Consider the following 16,312-nt stretch of genomic DNA (forward strand, 5'->3'; position numbering starts at 1 on the left):
GCAGGAGGCGGGGTTACCAATCTACTTGCTCTGTAAAATACATGCAAACATCAGTTTTATGGGGCCCCCATGAACTTGGGGCCCTGGGAAGCTGCCTAGTATTGCCTAATGGTAATTCCCCACCCTGCTTTCCAGTCAGGTAGGAAAGTCCTTAAACTCCTCAAATGCCATATGTTTCAAACTAAACAGAGATTAGCATCCATGATCGCAGAGATGATGGGTTAGTTAGGTCTGCAGGCAGGTTTACAGGTGTCAGCTTCAAGAAGGCTGCAGAAAGCCACCATATCCGCCTGCGCTGAATCTCACTAAACCTCACGGTGCAAAACAAACTTTGAGGTGGAGATCCAGCTTTGCAAACAAGCTCTTTAGAAAAAAGAAAGATCTGGGAAAACGCATACAATCCAGACAGCGCAGGTTCAAAGACCCGAAACACTCTTCAGTGCCCTTAGATGGGGATTTTTTTACGAGTAAAAACTAAATATTTACACCAGGAATTTACACGAGCAAAACAGAACCGACGGTTCCACAAAACAAATGTCCAACTCACTCCATCTGTGCTTAAAGTTCATCAGCCCAACTCCTGTCCTTCTCCTGGTCACAGCTTCACTCATCGCTGCTAGAAGCTGCCGACGCGCCGCTCGCCTCTCAGCCGCTCCTCTCTGACGCTCCGCAGCGGCAGCTCTTCGTCTCCATCCCTGATCAAACCGCGCATCCGTCCGGGTCTCAGTCAGCGTCAGACACGCGGAGCAACAGCGCTGCTGCGTTCAAGTCAGGCGGAAAAACGAAAGCTCGGCTCTCCAGAGGTCTCCGCACGGCGGATGTGGGCGTTTACCGGTCAAAGTTGGCGGAGACCGCTTTCATATAGAGACTTTAAATAATATTAACTGGGTAAAACTAGTTAGAAGCAATAATCTGTACACTGCACCGTTGTTTAAAAGACCTAGTTGGAAAAAAAAAAACAAAAAAACAGCACTGAGCTGATGTAAGACAGTTAAAGAAAAACAAGAAACTTTACAACATGCATATTTCAAATGTACGTTAGCTGTAATATAACTATCAGAATTAAATCATTTCTGGTGCAAATATTTCATTAAGTTCAGTTTATTTATATAGCGCAAATTCAAAACACGTGTCAACACAGGCACTTTACAGTTCACTAGATCATCCAGTCAAATTGATTGAACGTTTTCTGTCTAAGGAAAACCAGTTGATTGCATCAACTCATTGAATCTAATGCAATCCCTAACACTAAGCATGCTTATAGCCACAGTGGAGAGGAAAAACTCTGTTTTAACAGGAACAAACCTCCAGCAGAACCATACTGTGGCACACAAGTTAATACTATTTAAATTGATTTATTGTATCATAATATGACACAGAACCAAAACAGTGCATAATTGCACCAAATATATTAATGCTCTGAACTTCCGTATCAATGCATTTTTTGTTGGGTTTTTTGCACCATTTTTTGTTCTCCCACACTGTTTACATTTGATCACAGCTGCACTGTAAGAAAGCTATACAAAACAAAATTTGTATACACTCTGTGCATACAAAAAAACAATAAAAGTTGTCGAAGTCTAAAGCATAGGCATTTTTAGACAATTTTAAAGGGTGCTGAAACACCCTTAAATTGAATCATAGCACCCCTAAAATATTTTTTTATATTGAATTTGCCTTTTAAATTGAAAAAGGTAAAATAAAAAAAATACTAAATATAGTCTAAAAACTATGCAGTCCTTATTACTATTAAAAAAGATAATATAAAAAGTATACATACTCTCCCATTTAAGATGGGGGAAAAAATTAGCTGCCAGTGGAATCGTAAAAATTCTATGAAAATTGTTCCATTAATTTTGAAAAGTGTTTCAACAGAAATATGAATAATAAACAAAAAACAGGTAAACCAGCACGATGGAGTTCCTCAACTAAAATGTTGAGCAACACTTTGAGGGAATCACTTCAATCAGGTGTTTTCCTAAATGTTCAGTCAGATTTCTACTCCCGTTGATAGTTTGTTGGTAAAATGTTCATGAGCAAGGTCCTTTAATGTGTCTGGAACTGATTTTTTTAAATCATTTTAATTTTAAGATCACAATTTAAAATCAATATTACAATCTATTAAATCATCATTTTCTATGTTTTTATATGTTTTTCTTTTTTTTATTAGAATCACTGTTATGAATTTATCCTTTTTTATCGGGAGTGTGTCTCAACTTTCAAGTACAACTGTATATATTTACCTTATTAAATACAGTCCATGTTAGGATTGCCAGTCCAAAGAGGGAGAAGTGTACAAGGGGAAGGAGAGGAGAAAGATTTAAGGTAAGGAAAAGCCAGGTAAGTTTCGGTACAGCCCATCCGAGAAGAGGAAAAACGTAGGAAGATATAACACAAAAGTCTCAGATATGATTTGAGATGCTCAGCACCTCTGATCCTAGAATCGCCCCTGGTCTAAAGTAACATTTATTCTAAACAGAAGATATCGGGAGTAGTGTTGCTCCTTTACTTACACTGACCCATACAACCAACACACTAAAACCATTTATTCTCTGTGACAATTCTTACAGTTTAATAAAATGTTGCTCTGTAATATCTCCAACCTCAGCTTTTATTTCTATAGTGTTTATCGTCATGTGATGCATTGGTCAGCCTTTACTGTCAGCGTGTTTGAATTAATCAAATTAGTCCAATTAAAGGTGAAACATTTCTGAATAACATATACCGGACTAGTAATGTTGGCGTTTAAAGGACTCTTCAGTGCAGAGAGCATAATAACATCTAACCCAAAAAGTGGCAAACATATTAAATAGTCTAACCAGCAAAGAACCAACCGCAGAAATGATTTGTAGTATACAGCTGTACAGACAATATGTATTGTAAGGCGTCAGCAGCACTTTCCAAGCCTTTGGTGTATCAATCTATTTGTATTGCACCTTTTAAAATAAACATCACAAAGTGCTTTAACAAACAAAATAATAACAAAAAATAATATGGCAAATTGACAAAAGAATGAGCTCCTAGATGTATTTGAAAAGAAGCCACAGAGTGCAGGGGGAAGGTAGTTCCCGGGAGTCGGCCAACTTTAGTTTTTATTCTTATTTGGGGGACTACCAACAGGTCCTGATCAAAGGACCTTTAGGCATTGATTGCGGTGTAGAGATATAACGTCAGAAATGTAAATTAGTGTCTGTCTTTGGACTGCTCACCAAGTCAAAAGCAAAATCTTCAAATGCATTTGATGATGAACCGCAAGCTCTATGAAGTTGCACTAAAAGGGGGAGTTACATGACAGAACTTTGAAGATCCAGTCAGGACCCTAGCAGCAGCTTTCTGCACAGACTGCCACCAGTCCAGGGAGGTTTTAGTTAAACACGTGTAAAGGCCATTAACTAAGTAATAAAACCAAGATGAGATGAAACAACAGCATGGATTAAGATTTACATTTCTGGATGACCAACAGCAGGGCTGGCTTTGGCAGTATTTTGCAAATACCAGAAACAGGAATGAACTGGAGCTTTTACATGATTTTCCGTGGCCGGCGAAACCGTTGTCAAAGGTTCTCCCAAAGATTCTTATTGAGAATTTGGTCAGATAACCAGGCTCCTCAAGGATCTTACCGTAAATCCTCTAATATAGGCCCGGGCCTTTATTTCACTCAAGTGCATCGCGGTCCAGGCCTTTATTGGAAAGAGGCCAGAATTAGAGACAGGCCTCTATTGCTATTTGAGCAAAACAGACTACCAGTGGAATGAATAAAAATGAGATTTTGTGTCTATTTGAACCTATAAAACACTAGGTTCATTTATTGAAAAAGTACAGTTACCGTGTCTCGCTTGGTTTGAAGAAAAAAAAAAAAAAAAATCCTCCAATTCTGTTTAATCCTCCTCCTGAGTTTCCTCCTCCTCTTCATCTCTCCCTTTAATCTCAACACTCGCGCTCCTCCTCATGTTCTGCTGCGTGTCTGTTCTCTTCCTCGCGCAGACGGGTAGCAGTCAGGGCCTGTCGTCCAGCAGCGCAGGGCTGTGGTACTCGTATGTTACTACCACAAGTATAATGTTGAGGTATGCCCAGAAAAAACGTTTATAGCCCCGGCCTGTATGAGAGACCGGCCATTATTTACCTCCTCTGACAGCGAGACCGGCCAATGTTAGAGTCCCGGCCGCTATTGGAATACAGGCCAATATTAGAGAATTTACGGTATTTCTGTTCATAGTTATATTTTCTGGTGCAAAGATAATTACCTCGATTTTATCCTCTCACAGACATCCACTTTTAATTGAAATAACACTGCTTACAGGTACAGTGGAGGATGTTTTTTTTTTCCAGGGTGGATCATTAAAATAAGTGGTCCTCCTAACTGTCAATCACTCTGGTGATATGTTTACATAAGGGCGTCCTATGTGCTTGTCCCCATTTTCACTTACCGGTGGTGAGTCTGACATAGAGGAAAATTGCAAATCTTCTTATGGAAAGTAAGCCTGTATGAGCGATGCAAACAGTAACTTTTAAACAGAGCGTGAACGAGGAGAAATGGGCTTGTGCAAGCTTTCACATGCATTTAATAGGCATTCCCTCTCTGGAGGTGGTACAGGGTTGTGCATGTGCATTTTATTTTAAAGTGGAGAGGGTGTGTCTTTTTAAAAATTCCCCCAAATCCTCCACTATACCTTTAATAAAATGTTGAGTTTTGAGGAGATAGAGAAGAAACAGTAATGGCCCCAGGGTAGGAACAGCAAACCGATCAGAACAAGAGTGAGAGCTGTAAGTAGATGAGGCCAGGACAGATTGCCAGGACAAACATTTCAAAGCAGAATCTGAAACAAAAGCCCAAATCCTCAACCTATCTAGCAGAGTAGGATGGTCAATCAACACTGTTTTTCCAACATAAACAGTACAGAGCTTTACCTGCTTCATAATTCATCATCCATTAATAATCCAAGAATCATTATTGGTTGCAGCTGGTAATAAACAAGTTAAACATTTACATTAAATTCAATCCATGTTTTGCTCACTGGAAAAAATTGAAATCTAGATAAGTAATTTTTTCTTAAAATAAGTGCATTTGTTCTTGGATTGAGGAGGTAAGTGAGACACTTTGCCAACAGAGCAAGACAATTTTCATTTAAAATAAGAAAACACAATTGCATTGTCTTATTTCAAGTGCATTTTATCTAATCATCTGATTTTTAAGAGTAAAAATATTAATTCCATTGGCAAATCATTTCATTTACCTACTCAAATTAAGGGTAAATACCCTTAATTTAAGAAATGTTTACTTATTTCTAGATCCTTTTTGCAATGCTCTATCTCTGTACAACACAAATAATGGAAATTCAGAGAGATTGATGGAAAAAAACAACTCCTGTTTAACATAAAAAAAACAAAAACAAAAACACAAATCCCCTGAAGCCTACCCCAAAGGGAAACTCAACAAATTTTGTCATTTTTGGTGAGGAAATATCTTTATTTAGTCCATGTCTTAAGTCCGCTTTCCTAAGTTTATCTTAAGTCTCACATCTTTAAAGACTAAAGCAAATATTTTCACTTCAAATCCATGACACTGATCACATCTCTAACCCTGAATCACTTTGTTTAAGATTTTTAAATCAGAACTGTTTGTACTTTGGCATAAAATTCAACCTGGAAGACTCTTAATCAGCCTAACCTGGAGCACTTGCTGAAGTCACCCGCTCAAGCTTTAACCATTCCAAGACGGGCCGCACGCCGCAGCCTCTCCTTAGCCAATCTGTTCTCAAGATGCTCTTCATTAAGACGAAGGCCCAGCTTCCCCATTCAGCGTTTCAGCTGAACTTTGACCCACGTCCACCCCATCTCCTCCCTCTCTCCTTCCACTCAGTAGCTGGGCATACACTGTGCAATATTTTCAATCTTTGCACACAGCTGCAACTCAAACTGTACTACGAAACCGCAGGGTTTAAAAGTGCACAGCTCATGATGTAATAATGTGATCTAACTGCCCACACTGCATGTCCCAAAACCACATCGGACTCAGCAACAAGAGATGGCGCTGGTGGGACCCGTCAATCTGGATAAAGGAAAACTCTTGTTTGCAAATGCGCAGTGCATGAGGTTCAGGTAAATCCGCTCATAGCTCTGCTTCAACAGCAGGATTTGTCCACGAAAACCTTATGACGGCCGACTGAATTTAAAACATTTTGGATGTTTTGTGACATTTGTCATGTCATGAGAGGCTGATTGCTCTTCGTTACACCCTGTATACTACACGACGCAAGATCAGGCTGAAAGTCGGCCAAATCAAAAAAATTCTTGCACGAATGGAGAATCGGCCCAGAAAGGGCAAAAAATTGTACAGTGTATGCCCAGCTTTAGGCTACGTTCACAGTGCAGGCCTTAAAGGAATAGTACACCCAAAACATGATTAGCCTTCATTTTCTACTCACCCCCATGCTGAAAAACACTCTGGAGTACTTTTTTGATATCTCAAATGCATCTGGAGATCTGGGAGGCTTCTTGCTGTCTGCTGACATTCAAATAATGGAGGTCTATGGCGCCCGAGGCAGAAAGGTCCATAAAAGTCCACAAAAAACGTGTCAATATTCCTCCATACTGCTCGTCCAATGTATTCCAAGTGTCCTGAGTGGGTAGCATCCATAATTTACTCGAAACGAAGTCATTTAGAATGTTTTTAGAGCATAAACAGTAGTGTATAGGATTTCCTAAAAGCGCGTTCACAACGCTACGGAAGCCGGCAGACCAAACCAGACGAAAGTGCGCATTCAGCTCGGCAAAGAACTCATGCTCTTCCTCAACACTGAAGTCCTCAGACATTTTTCTTTCGTTGTTTCTTTCTTTGCACAGGTAAACAGCACATTTCTTCTTCTACGCTTGCATTATCGGCAGAGCAGACGCTGAATGCGCACTTTCATCTGGTTTGGTCTGCCACGGTTTCCGTAGGCTCGTGAACGCGCATGTGCGCGCTTTCAGGAAATCCTATACACTACTGTTTATGCTCTAAAAACATTCTAAATGACTTTGTTTCGAGTAAATTATGGACGCTACCCACTCAGGACACTTGGAATACATTGGACGAGCAGTATGGAGGAATATTGACACGTTATTTTGTGGACTTTTATGGACCTTTCTGCCTCGGGCGCTATTTACCTCCATTATTTGAATGTCAGCAGACAGCAAGAAGCCTCCCAGATCTCCAGATGCATTTGAGATATCAAAAAAGTACTCCAGAGTGTTGTTCAGCATGGGGGTGAGTAGAAAATGAAGGCTAATCATGTTTTGGGTGTACTATTCCTTTAATGCTCCATTTCGATTTTTTTTGTGAAATAATTTTTTTTTTTTTTTGCGTTGCCGTTCACATTTCCAATTAAATTCGACTTGTATGTGATCTCCTGTGTAAACTGCATTCATACAACAAAAGTGTCCAGCATGCGCAGTAGAGGGTGCAATGACGTCACAAAGCGTGCTTCGTGATTACGGAAGTTAACATGGATGGTAGTGCTGTAGCGCATCTAAGCGATTTTTTCCCAACCTTAAATAGTTAATCTTTTCAAGAGGGTAAAAAAAACCCACTACTCTCTACATTATTGTCCGCCAGGGTTTTTGTTTTTCTTCCCACTTCTGCATAGCAAGACACAGTCATATTTTTGAGTTTCCATCAATGAGACGAGACTAAATAAAAATTAGCGGGTTATCTTCGGACGTTTAAAATGCATCCTTGTGCTGTAATCTGTTAGACAAGCTAGGCAGTATCAGCCGTGCTACTGCGTCTTGTTTGGTCATGCAGCCCACCTGACTTGCAGCGCTGCACATTCTGCATTTATATTAATTTATACATTCTGAATGATCTGGTACTGCACGCTCAACTCTGACAAATTATGATCTTCCAGCTCTGCTTGTGCAGAAATGCGCGGCGGGTCTGCGCTTCTCACTCCACATCGATGGTTCGATCTCAGCAGTATGGCTCTTCCTGCTCTTGCAACTTAATAAACTATATTTGGCTGATCATCCTTTGCCAAGCTTAAAAAAAAATCACTTTTTCTAACTATCAAGATTTTATTTCTTCCAGTTCACAAGACGTGATACTGAACATTCTTTAACTTCTACCAAAAGGAATCCCTAAGTTATATCAAAAGAGCATATTTCATTGCACTGTTTATTTTTGGATAAAAATCCAGGTGAAAAGGTACATAGATCTTTGAATATTTCTTTCTCATAGTTCTCGTTTCTATCTATTTAAATATGATGTAAATGTTTCCTTGTATTATCACTACAATTTTCTCTGTCTTCATTAAATATTTGATCATTTTAGTTAGCATCTTCATTCAATTTAGGTCTGGATTTTCATTATAAGCAAATGAGTAGGTTTTCTCTGTAATTTCTTTTTATTAGACCCCTGTGAATTTAAATGTACTTTGACCCCTGAGCAGTGGCAGTGGAAACCCAGGGGCAAATTGAAGAAATAAAGCCAAAATTACCAAATTAGAAAGAAGAATGATTTTGTTCTTTGCTTTTTTTTTTGGAGTAATGATGATTTGATTGATCTGTGTGTAATGCATAATTCATAGTAGAAGTAATTCATAGTGGGGATGTATTTGCTTTACGATGGAAACCTTGTATGTCTAAAACCATTCCTTTATTGAACATTTTGCTAGCTTGTCTGTCTGCTATAATAACCAATGTGATGTGTTGAACTAGATCTGCTATTTTCACAACTTTCAGTGGCACACTTTTGTATAAAGTAGGGCATTATTTAATAAAAAACTTGTTTTGAATTCTATAAATTAAGTTTTCTACCCCAAAGCAATGATGAACTCCACAGCAGCATTCTATATCCAGCAATTGTAGCATCTATGCTAGGGCTGTCAGTCTGGTAAAGAATGTGGTTGTTATTCGAAAAATTGTAAAGGTTAACTTTTTTTTTTTTTGCAAAATAAAACTGACTGAAACTAGACTAAAGGCTTTTTAAGTTTTTGTCGATTAAAACCGACTAAAGCTGGTAATAAACAAGTTAAACATTTGCATTAAATTCAATCCATGTTTTGCTCTGTTTCTGTACAACAGAAATATTGGAAATTAAGATAGATCGGTGGGAAATAAAGAACTCCTTTTTAACAGAAAAAGAACACAAATCCCTTGAAGCCTAAGGAAATACCTTTATTTAGTCCATGTCTTAAGTCCCCTTTCCTAAGTTTATCTTAAGTCTCACGTCTTTAAAGACTAAAGCAAATATTTTAAGGTTAACCCTAACCCTTTTTTTGCAACATAAAACTGACTGAAACTAGACTAAAGGCTTTTTAAGTTTTAGTCGATTAAAACCGACTAAAACTATCACATATCGTAATGACTATACGGAAACTAGTAATAGTTTTCATCCTGAAGACTAAAACTAAGAATGAATCTAAGATGGCTGTCAAAAACAATACTGGGATGAATGAGATCTGGCTGTTCAGACACAGGTTGCATTTGAAAAGATCAGATTCGTATCGGATTCAGGACCACAGACTGTCCCCTCGGTCGCATTCCATAAAATTGGACCTGTGTTGTTCAGACTGCCATGAAAAGATCAGATGCAGGTCGCTTATGGGCAAAAAAAAATGATTTGGGTGACCTCAGGCTGCAGTGTGAACGTAGCCCTGGACAAGTCATCCCCAAAATTGGTCCTGGAGGGCCGCTGTCCTGCAGGTTTTAGAGGTTTCCCTGCTCCAGCACAGCTGATTTACATTAATTATTTATTAACAGGCTTTTACTGAACTGCAATTATCAGAATCAGCTGTGCTAAAGCAGAGATACCTCCAAAACCTGCAGGACAGGGGCCCTCGAGGACCAACTTTGGGGATACCTGTCCTAGACCCTCTCATCCTCTGGTTTATTCCACCACCAGTGTCTGGGCCCTGGAGGAAAGGTTAGTCTAATCCTCTGAGTTAGTCATCTAAGCTCAAGGCAATTTACACCATAATGTCTTCTGTCGGGGTCCAAGCGCAAACATTTATTTAAATTCATATCAGTAAAAGTTCTCTAATGGCTTTTTTTCTCAGTGTGAGTTTCTCCATGTCTTTGTCCTGCCAGTTCCAATCCCATTAGTCCCAGTCATTATGCCCTTTATGTTCAGGTAGTGATGAAGCAGTTCTTAGGTTTGGACTTTTCCGTTTGGCTTCTTGCTCTTTACTCTGGGAGTTATTTTAAATTCATGTCACTCTTCTAAACCCTCCAGCTAAAATTCCAATGGCAAAAGGACTCTGACCTCATGGGCGAGGCAGCTATAAAAAACAATGCCTGGGGAAAGACTTTTACCTTTTACACATTCAGACTCAACAGTCAACATAATGAAGCAATTTCACATTAATTGAAGCAATAAGGGTGGAAGGAATATCCTTTATTGCCCAACAGTGGGGGTGTTCTTTGAAGTGAAATGCAAATGGTAGCATTCAGATACAAACAAGGGTAAAAAATCTCATTAAGAAAATTTAGGATGTCGGACCCTAAAGGAAAGTTAAGTTTATAGCATAAGAAAAATATAGCTACTAAAAAGGAAATATTTAGATTAAAGTGCTCGAAATAGCAGCAAAATTTAAAGAATGTACAAAACCTGGATTAAAACATAAAAGAACAGAAGATTTAAAAAGAAAAACTGGGCTGCAGGAGCAGCTGGAACAGGCCTGAAGTTTTAAGAGACAATTTAAAGATTTGAAGAAATAAAAACATATCAAAGTGTTTGTGAAACCTGGCCTTCTGGGTTTCTGTCCACCCTTAAACAAAAAGATCACACAACACAAGCATTGGAAAACAGTCAGTTCTCAGTAAACATGAGACTCTGACACCTGAAATCTGATTTCCATGATCTTGTCTTAAAGTAAGAAGGTTTAATCAACACCAGCTGCAGGTGTTTGATGTCACTGCTGAGGATCAGCCTCATGTTAGCTTCATACATACCAAATTTCTTCAGCAGCTCTTGAACCCGTCGTCCTTCTGAGGGGCCGTCTTCATCTATAACTGAGGTTATAGAACATGTCAGATTAAAAACCTCTTTAGAGAAAAAAAACCTTTTAAGGTTGGTATTAAATACTTCCTTTTAACCCTACATTTTAATCAAAATACATTTTTTGTTGCTTTTGGAACAAGTTTAATGACATTTCTTGCTTATTATTTTATATTTAACCCAAACTATATTTGCCTTTTATTATTAACCCACAATATAGCAGTTGTGTTAGCAAGCAGGTAGTTGGCCTTCATCTCTTTAGGGTACCAACACATTTATTTATGCAATTGCAGCACATCTTGAAAAATAATAGGATTTCCTTTCACAGATTCATTTTTTAAGTTTTATTTTTACAAATTTTTGTCGGTTTTGAAGGTCCTACAGAGATTCTGGCCCAACTCAGCTAACTAGCAGCTATCAGGAACCTCCAGCCCTATTTCACCTGGGTTGTGAACTAATTTCAGAGTCACTGAAAGCATAAATTTTATGACATTGTGTAGCCAATTTTATGAAATAATCATCCATAAAACTACTAAAGCTTCAAGGAGATTGGGCCTGAAGTAAATTTAGATTTCAATCCTAAATCAGTCCTTATTTTATGAAACCATCCAGGAATTACCTTTTCTAGATGATTCTCGAGCTGATGAAAAAGACGCCAACCCTCTCCTTCGATCAAATCCCCCCTCATCCTCACTGTTGTGCCTTTCTGTAGAAGAAACCAACAAGTTCAGCGAACAGATAGTTAAGATTCAGCAGAAGATCAGATCCACATGATTATTCCCTGGTATGATCGACTGTCTTACTTTTGATACGAAGAGATGAGAAACGAAAAGTCCTTCGTGTGTTGGGAGAAATAATCTGTTCATTTTCCTAAGACAAATTAAAAAAGGAAAATTAGATTTTAAAAAAATAAACAAGCTGTTAAAATCGGTTCATTGAGAAGATAAATAACAGATTTCTAATGTTTTAACACAGTTTAAAAATCATCACACACATAACATAAACAATATGAGCAGATTAAACAAATCTTTGCTTGGTATTTACCGATTGTTTCATGGTTTATAGGGTTTTTGTGACTGATTTTGACTTGGAATACTGCCACCAGTATGGTTAGTCATTTATACTGGAACATCTCCAAGAATAGCTGGATAAACAGGATTTCTTTAGCTTAGTAGGAAGTATTTAGGTCAACAATTCATATGTAGACCTTTATGACTGTTTTAATCAGAGAATTAAAAACTACAGTGTTTTATGAAACCTTCTTTTGGCTTATATTTTTGTTCATAACTTTGACAAATTCTTTTAATGCATGAGGAAAGCTTTGTGCTTCTCAGCAGCAGCTTTCGCTCTTAAAAGGATTCCCAAAGCAGATCGTCCGCTCAGGGCTTGTCATTGTGAATAAGGCTCATTGGTTCTGGAAGACACGCTCTCTATTTATAGGACAGAAATGACAGGACATGTCCCTGTCCTTTGGGAAATCTCTCCAGTAATATCAACCACTGCTGTAGGAGTGGAATGCATCATGACGAGTGAAAGCAAAGTGTCTGTGATACTAAATCATTGTAATTAAAGTTTTATATTTTTTTGTCCTGCCTTTATTTCTTATCCGCCTTATTTAAAGCATAAATAGTTTCTGTTTAATGCATTGTTGGGTCTCCCTGGGAAAATTCTCCCTTTGCAGGAAGTGATGAGTTTTGTTTTTCTTCTTTGTTTTGAATAAATGACTAAGGAGCTGGGATGTAAGCATGAGCAGAGGAGATAGAAGTCAGCAACCTGAGCTGAAGGTCCAAGAGAGACGGCTGCACTGACAGTAATTCATTTCAATTCATTTTATTTCTATTGCACCAATTGACAACAAGTAATCTCAAGGCACTTTACAATTCACCAGATCACACTGTCAAATTGAATTAAAATTTTCTATTTAAGGAAAATCAGTTGATATCATCGATTCATTGACTTGAAGGCAATCTCTCACACAAAGCATGCTTGTAGCGACAGTGGGGAGGAAAAACTCCCTTTTAACAGGAAGAAACCTCCAGCAGAAGCAGGCTCAGTGTGAGCGGCCATCTGCTGAGGCTGACTGGGGTTCAAGGAGACAGAAGCAGAGATAGAAAAAGAAGCAGAGATATAAAAGGCAACTGTAAAATATGATCCTTAATTTCTTCTTTTTCATTTCTTTATTTCAAACATATTAATGAGAACTCATTGATCCCTTTCAGTTTTTATTAAATTTTTAAACTTGGTCTGCTGTGTATTTGGACATACCCATTAGACCACAGAAGCACAATGATAATAATAAATAAATGAAAAAAGAGAAACAAACTATTAGACCCAGACAATTAATATTATGCTATATCTGCAAATTAAATTAACAAGTATAAGATGACTAATTAATTTAATACAGCATTGAAGCTAAAGGCTCTAAAACTAATATTGTTCTTTGAAGAAAAACAGTGTTTAAAAAAGACCTTTGCAAAAACTTTTAATGAAAAGAAAAATATCAAGTGAAACAACAGTTCAGGCTGCAAATCCAAGGAATCAAACCATGAATTTTAATTTAGCTTGTGATGAAAGAGGAAACTGTGAATTTCTTACAAAAGAGATGGTGAAAAGGAGGGCTGGTATAAGCGTGCCACCTCTAGTGGTCAAGCAGCCTCTGTGGATTTCTACAGCTTTTTAAGAGATATTCGGGTTATTTATTGCTTTTTGTAAAAGTAAGCCAAAGTATGTCAGGGTTAGCTTACAAATAACTGAAGAAAATCTGTATTTGAAGTTAATAAAACTGTCATGATCTTAACGCAGATGACTACTTAATTATAAATTTCATTCACCTGTCTAACTTTGACTGTTTGTAATCACTGATCATCTGATCCACCTGCTCCTGCCTCTATTTAAGGTGTTTGCATCTAGTTATCAGGGGGAGATTATTCTAGTTCCCTCGTGTCAATGGTGAGAGCATTTTTAGTGTTCCGTAGTGTTTCTGATCTCCTGATCCTGACCTGTTCTGCCTCTCAAACACTGAACCTGCATGTTGCTGTATGATCTCAGAGGTAAGTGTGTTTTTTGCGTTTCTTAGTGTTTCTGATTTCTCATCCTGACCTGTTCTGCCTCTCAAACACTGAGCCTGCACGTTCCCATCTGATCTGTTTGCCTGACCTGGCTACCGATTCCTCCATGTTCTCCGGGGCTACAGCATCTGTGACATTCTGGGCATCCGCCGCATCTTTTTGGCAGCCCACCGGGTGGATCCTACCTCGTTCTCTGGTGATGGACTGAACCGTCGTCATCATCCTCCATCAGATTATCGTGGTCACTAACCTGTTTCTCTCTCCTGCAGAGGTTAATGCCTTAGACACCCTAGCCACTGCAGATCTGCCTTTTTCAATAAAGTTTTTTCGAATTGTCGCGCTGTCTGTCTTGCCTGAATACTAGGTTCTTCTTTTTTAAGTCATGACAAAAACAGTATTTAAATCTACAAACTACATTGTTGTTTCCAGAGTGTATGTCATGATCTGGCCTGTTTGCTCCTCCTTAATTAGTAATTCCTTTCACCTGTTTTCCCTCCCTGCCTCAATTATAATTTATTCCTCTCACCTGTTTCCTCTGGTTTATATTCATTTCAGCCTGAGCATTCAGTGCCAGATCATTACGTGTCTTTCTGTTAGCCTGTCATTTTTATGTCATGGTTCATGTCCTGGATCCTAGCAGCCAGTGGAAAGAGGGTTTTAGTGTTTGTCTCGTCTCCTGATCGTCCACTGTTCCTCCCCCACGGAGTCCTCTGGGTTTTTGGCTCATTATGGGGGGAGGTTCAGTTTTTATTCAGTAACCCTGGCTCCAGGGAGGAGACCCGTTTAAAGTCCTGCTTCAAGTTCCGGTTCCACGTCCTGTCCTGGCTATCCTCTTCCACTGAGCCTGCCTGTCTGCACCTGATCCTGTTTGCTCCTGTGCGTGACCACCTGGTCATGCTTCTGGTCCCAGTCAGACTCTGAACCCTCCTGTCCCAGAGCTCTGTTAAAGCCTGGAAGCCTGGATCCTGCTACCTGTTCTGTTCCTGCCTGATCTGAAACCTTTTCTGTCTATTCCTGCCTGATCTGCATCCCTGATCAGGATCGGCTTCCCCCAACTCCTCCAGAGCTGCAGCACTGGGGACACTCTGGGTGACGCGAGTTGCGTCAGCTGTCAGCCCATCGGCTGGATTGCACCCCTCAAGGGGTATGGACTGAAGTGCTAAACCAGGTAAGTGACTCACTAAGAACATCATCTTCAGTCAGATGATAGTGGTCACTTACCTGTGTTTCTCCCCTAGAGTGTCTGAGATTGGGCGGTGCCCCGCCCCCCCCCCCGCCTGCAGTGTCCGCGAGCCACAGCTCCGCTTTTGTTTTGTTTTATTTAATAAACGTTTTGAACTTTCCTACTGACTGTCTCTCCTTGAATACTGGGTCCATCTGTCCTCGTTCATGACAGTGTATGCCTAAAGTCTTTTACAACCCTTTTATTGCTGAGTAACAATTATGCTTTACATACAGTCAACAGATTTCCATTACACCAATGAAGGAGTCAATATCAAATCAATCTTTGGTTTAATCATTTTCATGATTTGTGACCATGTGACGTACAGATACAGGGAACTGCACGTACAAAATAGATTATTGTGGCTTTTCTGTAATCCACACTGAGTTAAAATGAAATTTGGTCAAATGTCTTTCAGGAATCAGTGCTCAAATCGCACATATTTTTTACTTGGTACTTGATGACAATTGTTTATTTATTCATCTAGTTGGTTTTATGTCAGGGACAGACTTAAACTGGAATCTGCATATCCTTAACAGTTCAACTCAAAACATTTCACTCCAGAAGCTTTAATGCTAAGAAGCTGCATTTATTCCAAAACCATTGACTGTTTGTTTTGGATCATTGTCTTACAGCAGCAGGTTATGTGGAAGCTGTTAATATTTAACAAGATTTGAGTGATTTTTTTTTCTTTAATGACAGACGGCATCTTAGGTGCACCAATGAAAGTTGTTGCACATCCTTCCTCCCTAACACACATATTTCTGCGTGAATGCAGGGAGTGTTTCTGTTTTTGAAGAATCTTTGTTGAAGAGTACTGTGCATTTTCAAACACTTGCTTATATGCTGCTGCTGGAAGACCTGCAGCAACAGGAGCAGTTTTAATGCCTCCGTTTCTATGTTGTTAATAGATGGTATTCCTACATTTTCCCACTCAGGGAAAATAAAGGCCATTCCTTTTCTTTGCTGTTCTTTTCTACGCTATAACATCAACAGAAAAAAGCTCCCGGCACCATCCTGCTGCCACCACTGTGGATGAACTTTTAG

General features: G+C 39.0%; 1 protein-coding gene across 2 annotated transcripts in view; it reads right to left on the reverse strand.

Moving 5' to 3' along the window:
* The window catches only part of LOC119776608 (DENN domain-containing protein 2D-like), a 62,975-nt gene that overhangs the window by 44,186 nt on the left and 2,477 nt on the right, over window positions 1-16,312 (reverse strand). Inside the window, exons 2-4 of one of the 2 annotated variants that reach the window (XM_038275104.1) lie at window positions 11,779-11,845; window positions 11,595-11,681; window positions 10,930-10,989 (exon numbers count right to left, since the gene is read on the reverse strand). In XM_038275104.1, the coding sequence (XP_038131032.1) occupies window positions 10,930-10,989; window positions 11,595-11,681; window positions 11,779-11,845 (214 nt within the window). Of the gene's footprint in view, window positions 1-547; window positions 792-10,929; window positions 10,990-11,594; window positions 11,682-11,778; window positions 11,846-16,312 lie in introns of those variants that run through there. The other variant, XM_038275105.1, reaches the window with a different exon arrangement.

The sequence above is a fragment of the Cyprinodon tularosa genome, unplaced genomic scaffold (genome assembly GCF_016077235.1).
Source record: "Cyprinodon tularosa strain WSP-4 unplaced genomic scaffold, ASM1607723v1 ctg940, whole genome shotgun sequence".
Lineage (NCBI taxonomy): Eukaryota > Metazoa > Chordata > Actinopteri > Cyprinodontiformes > Cyprinodontidae > Cyprinodon > Cyprinodon tularosa.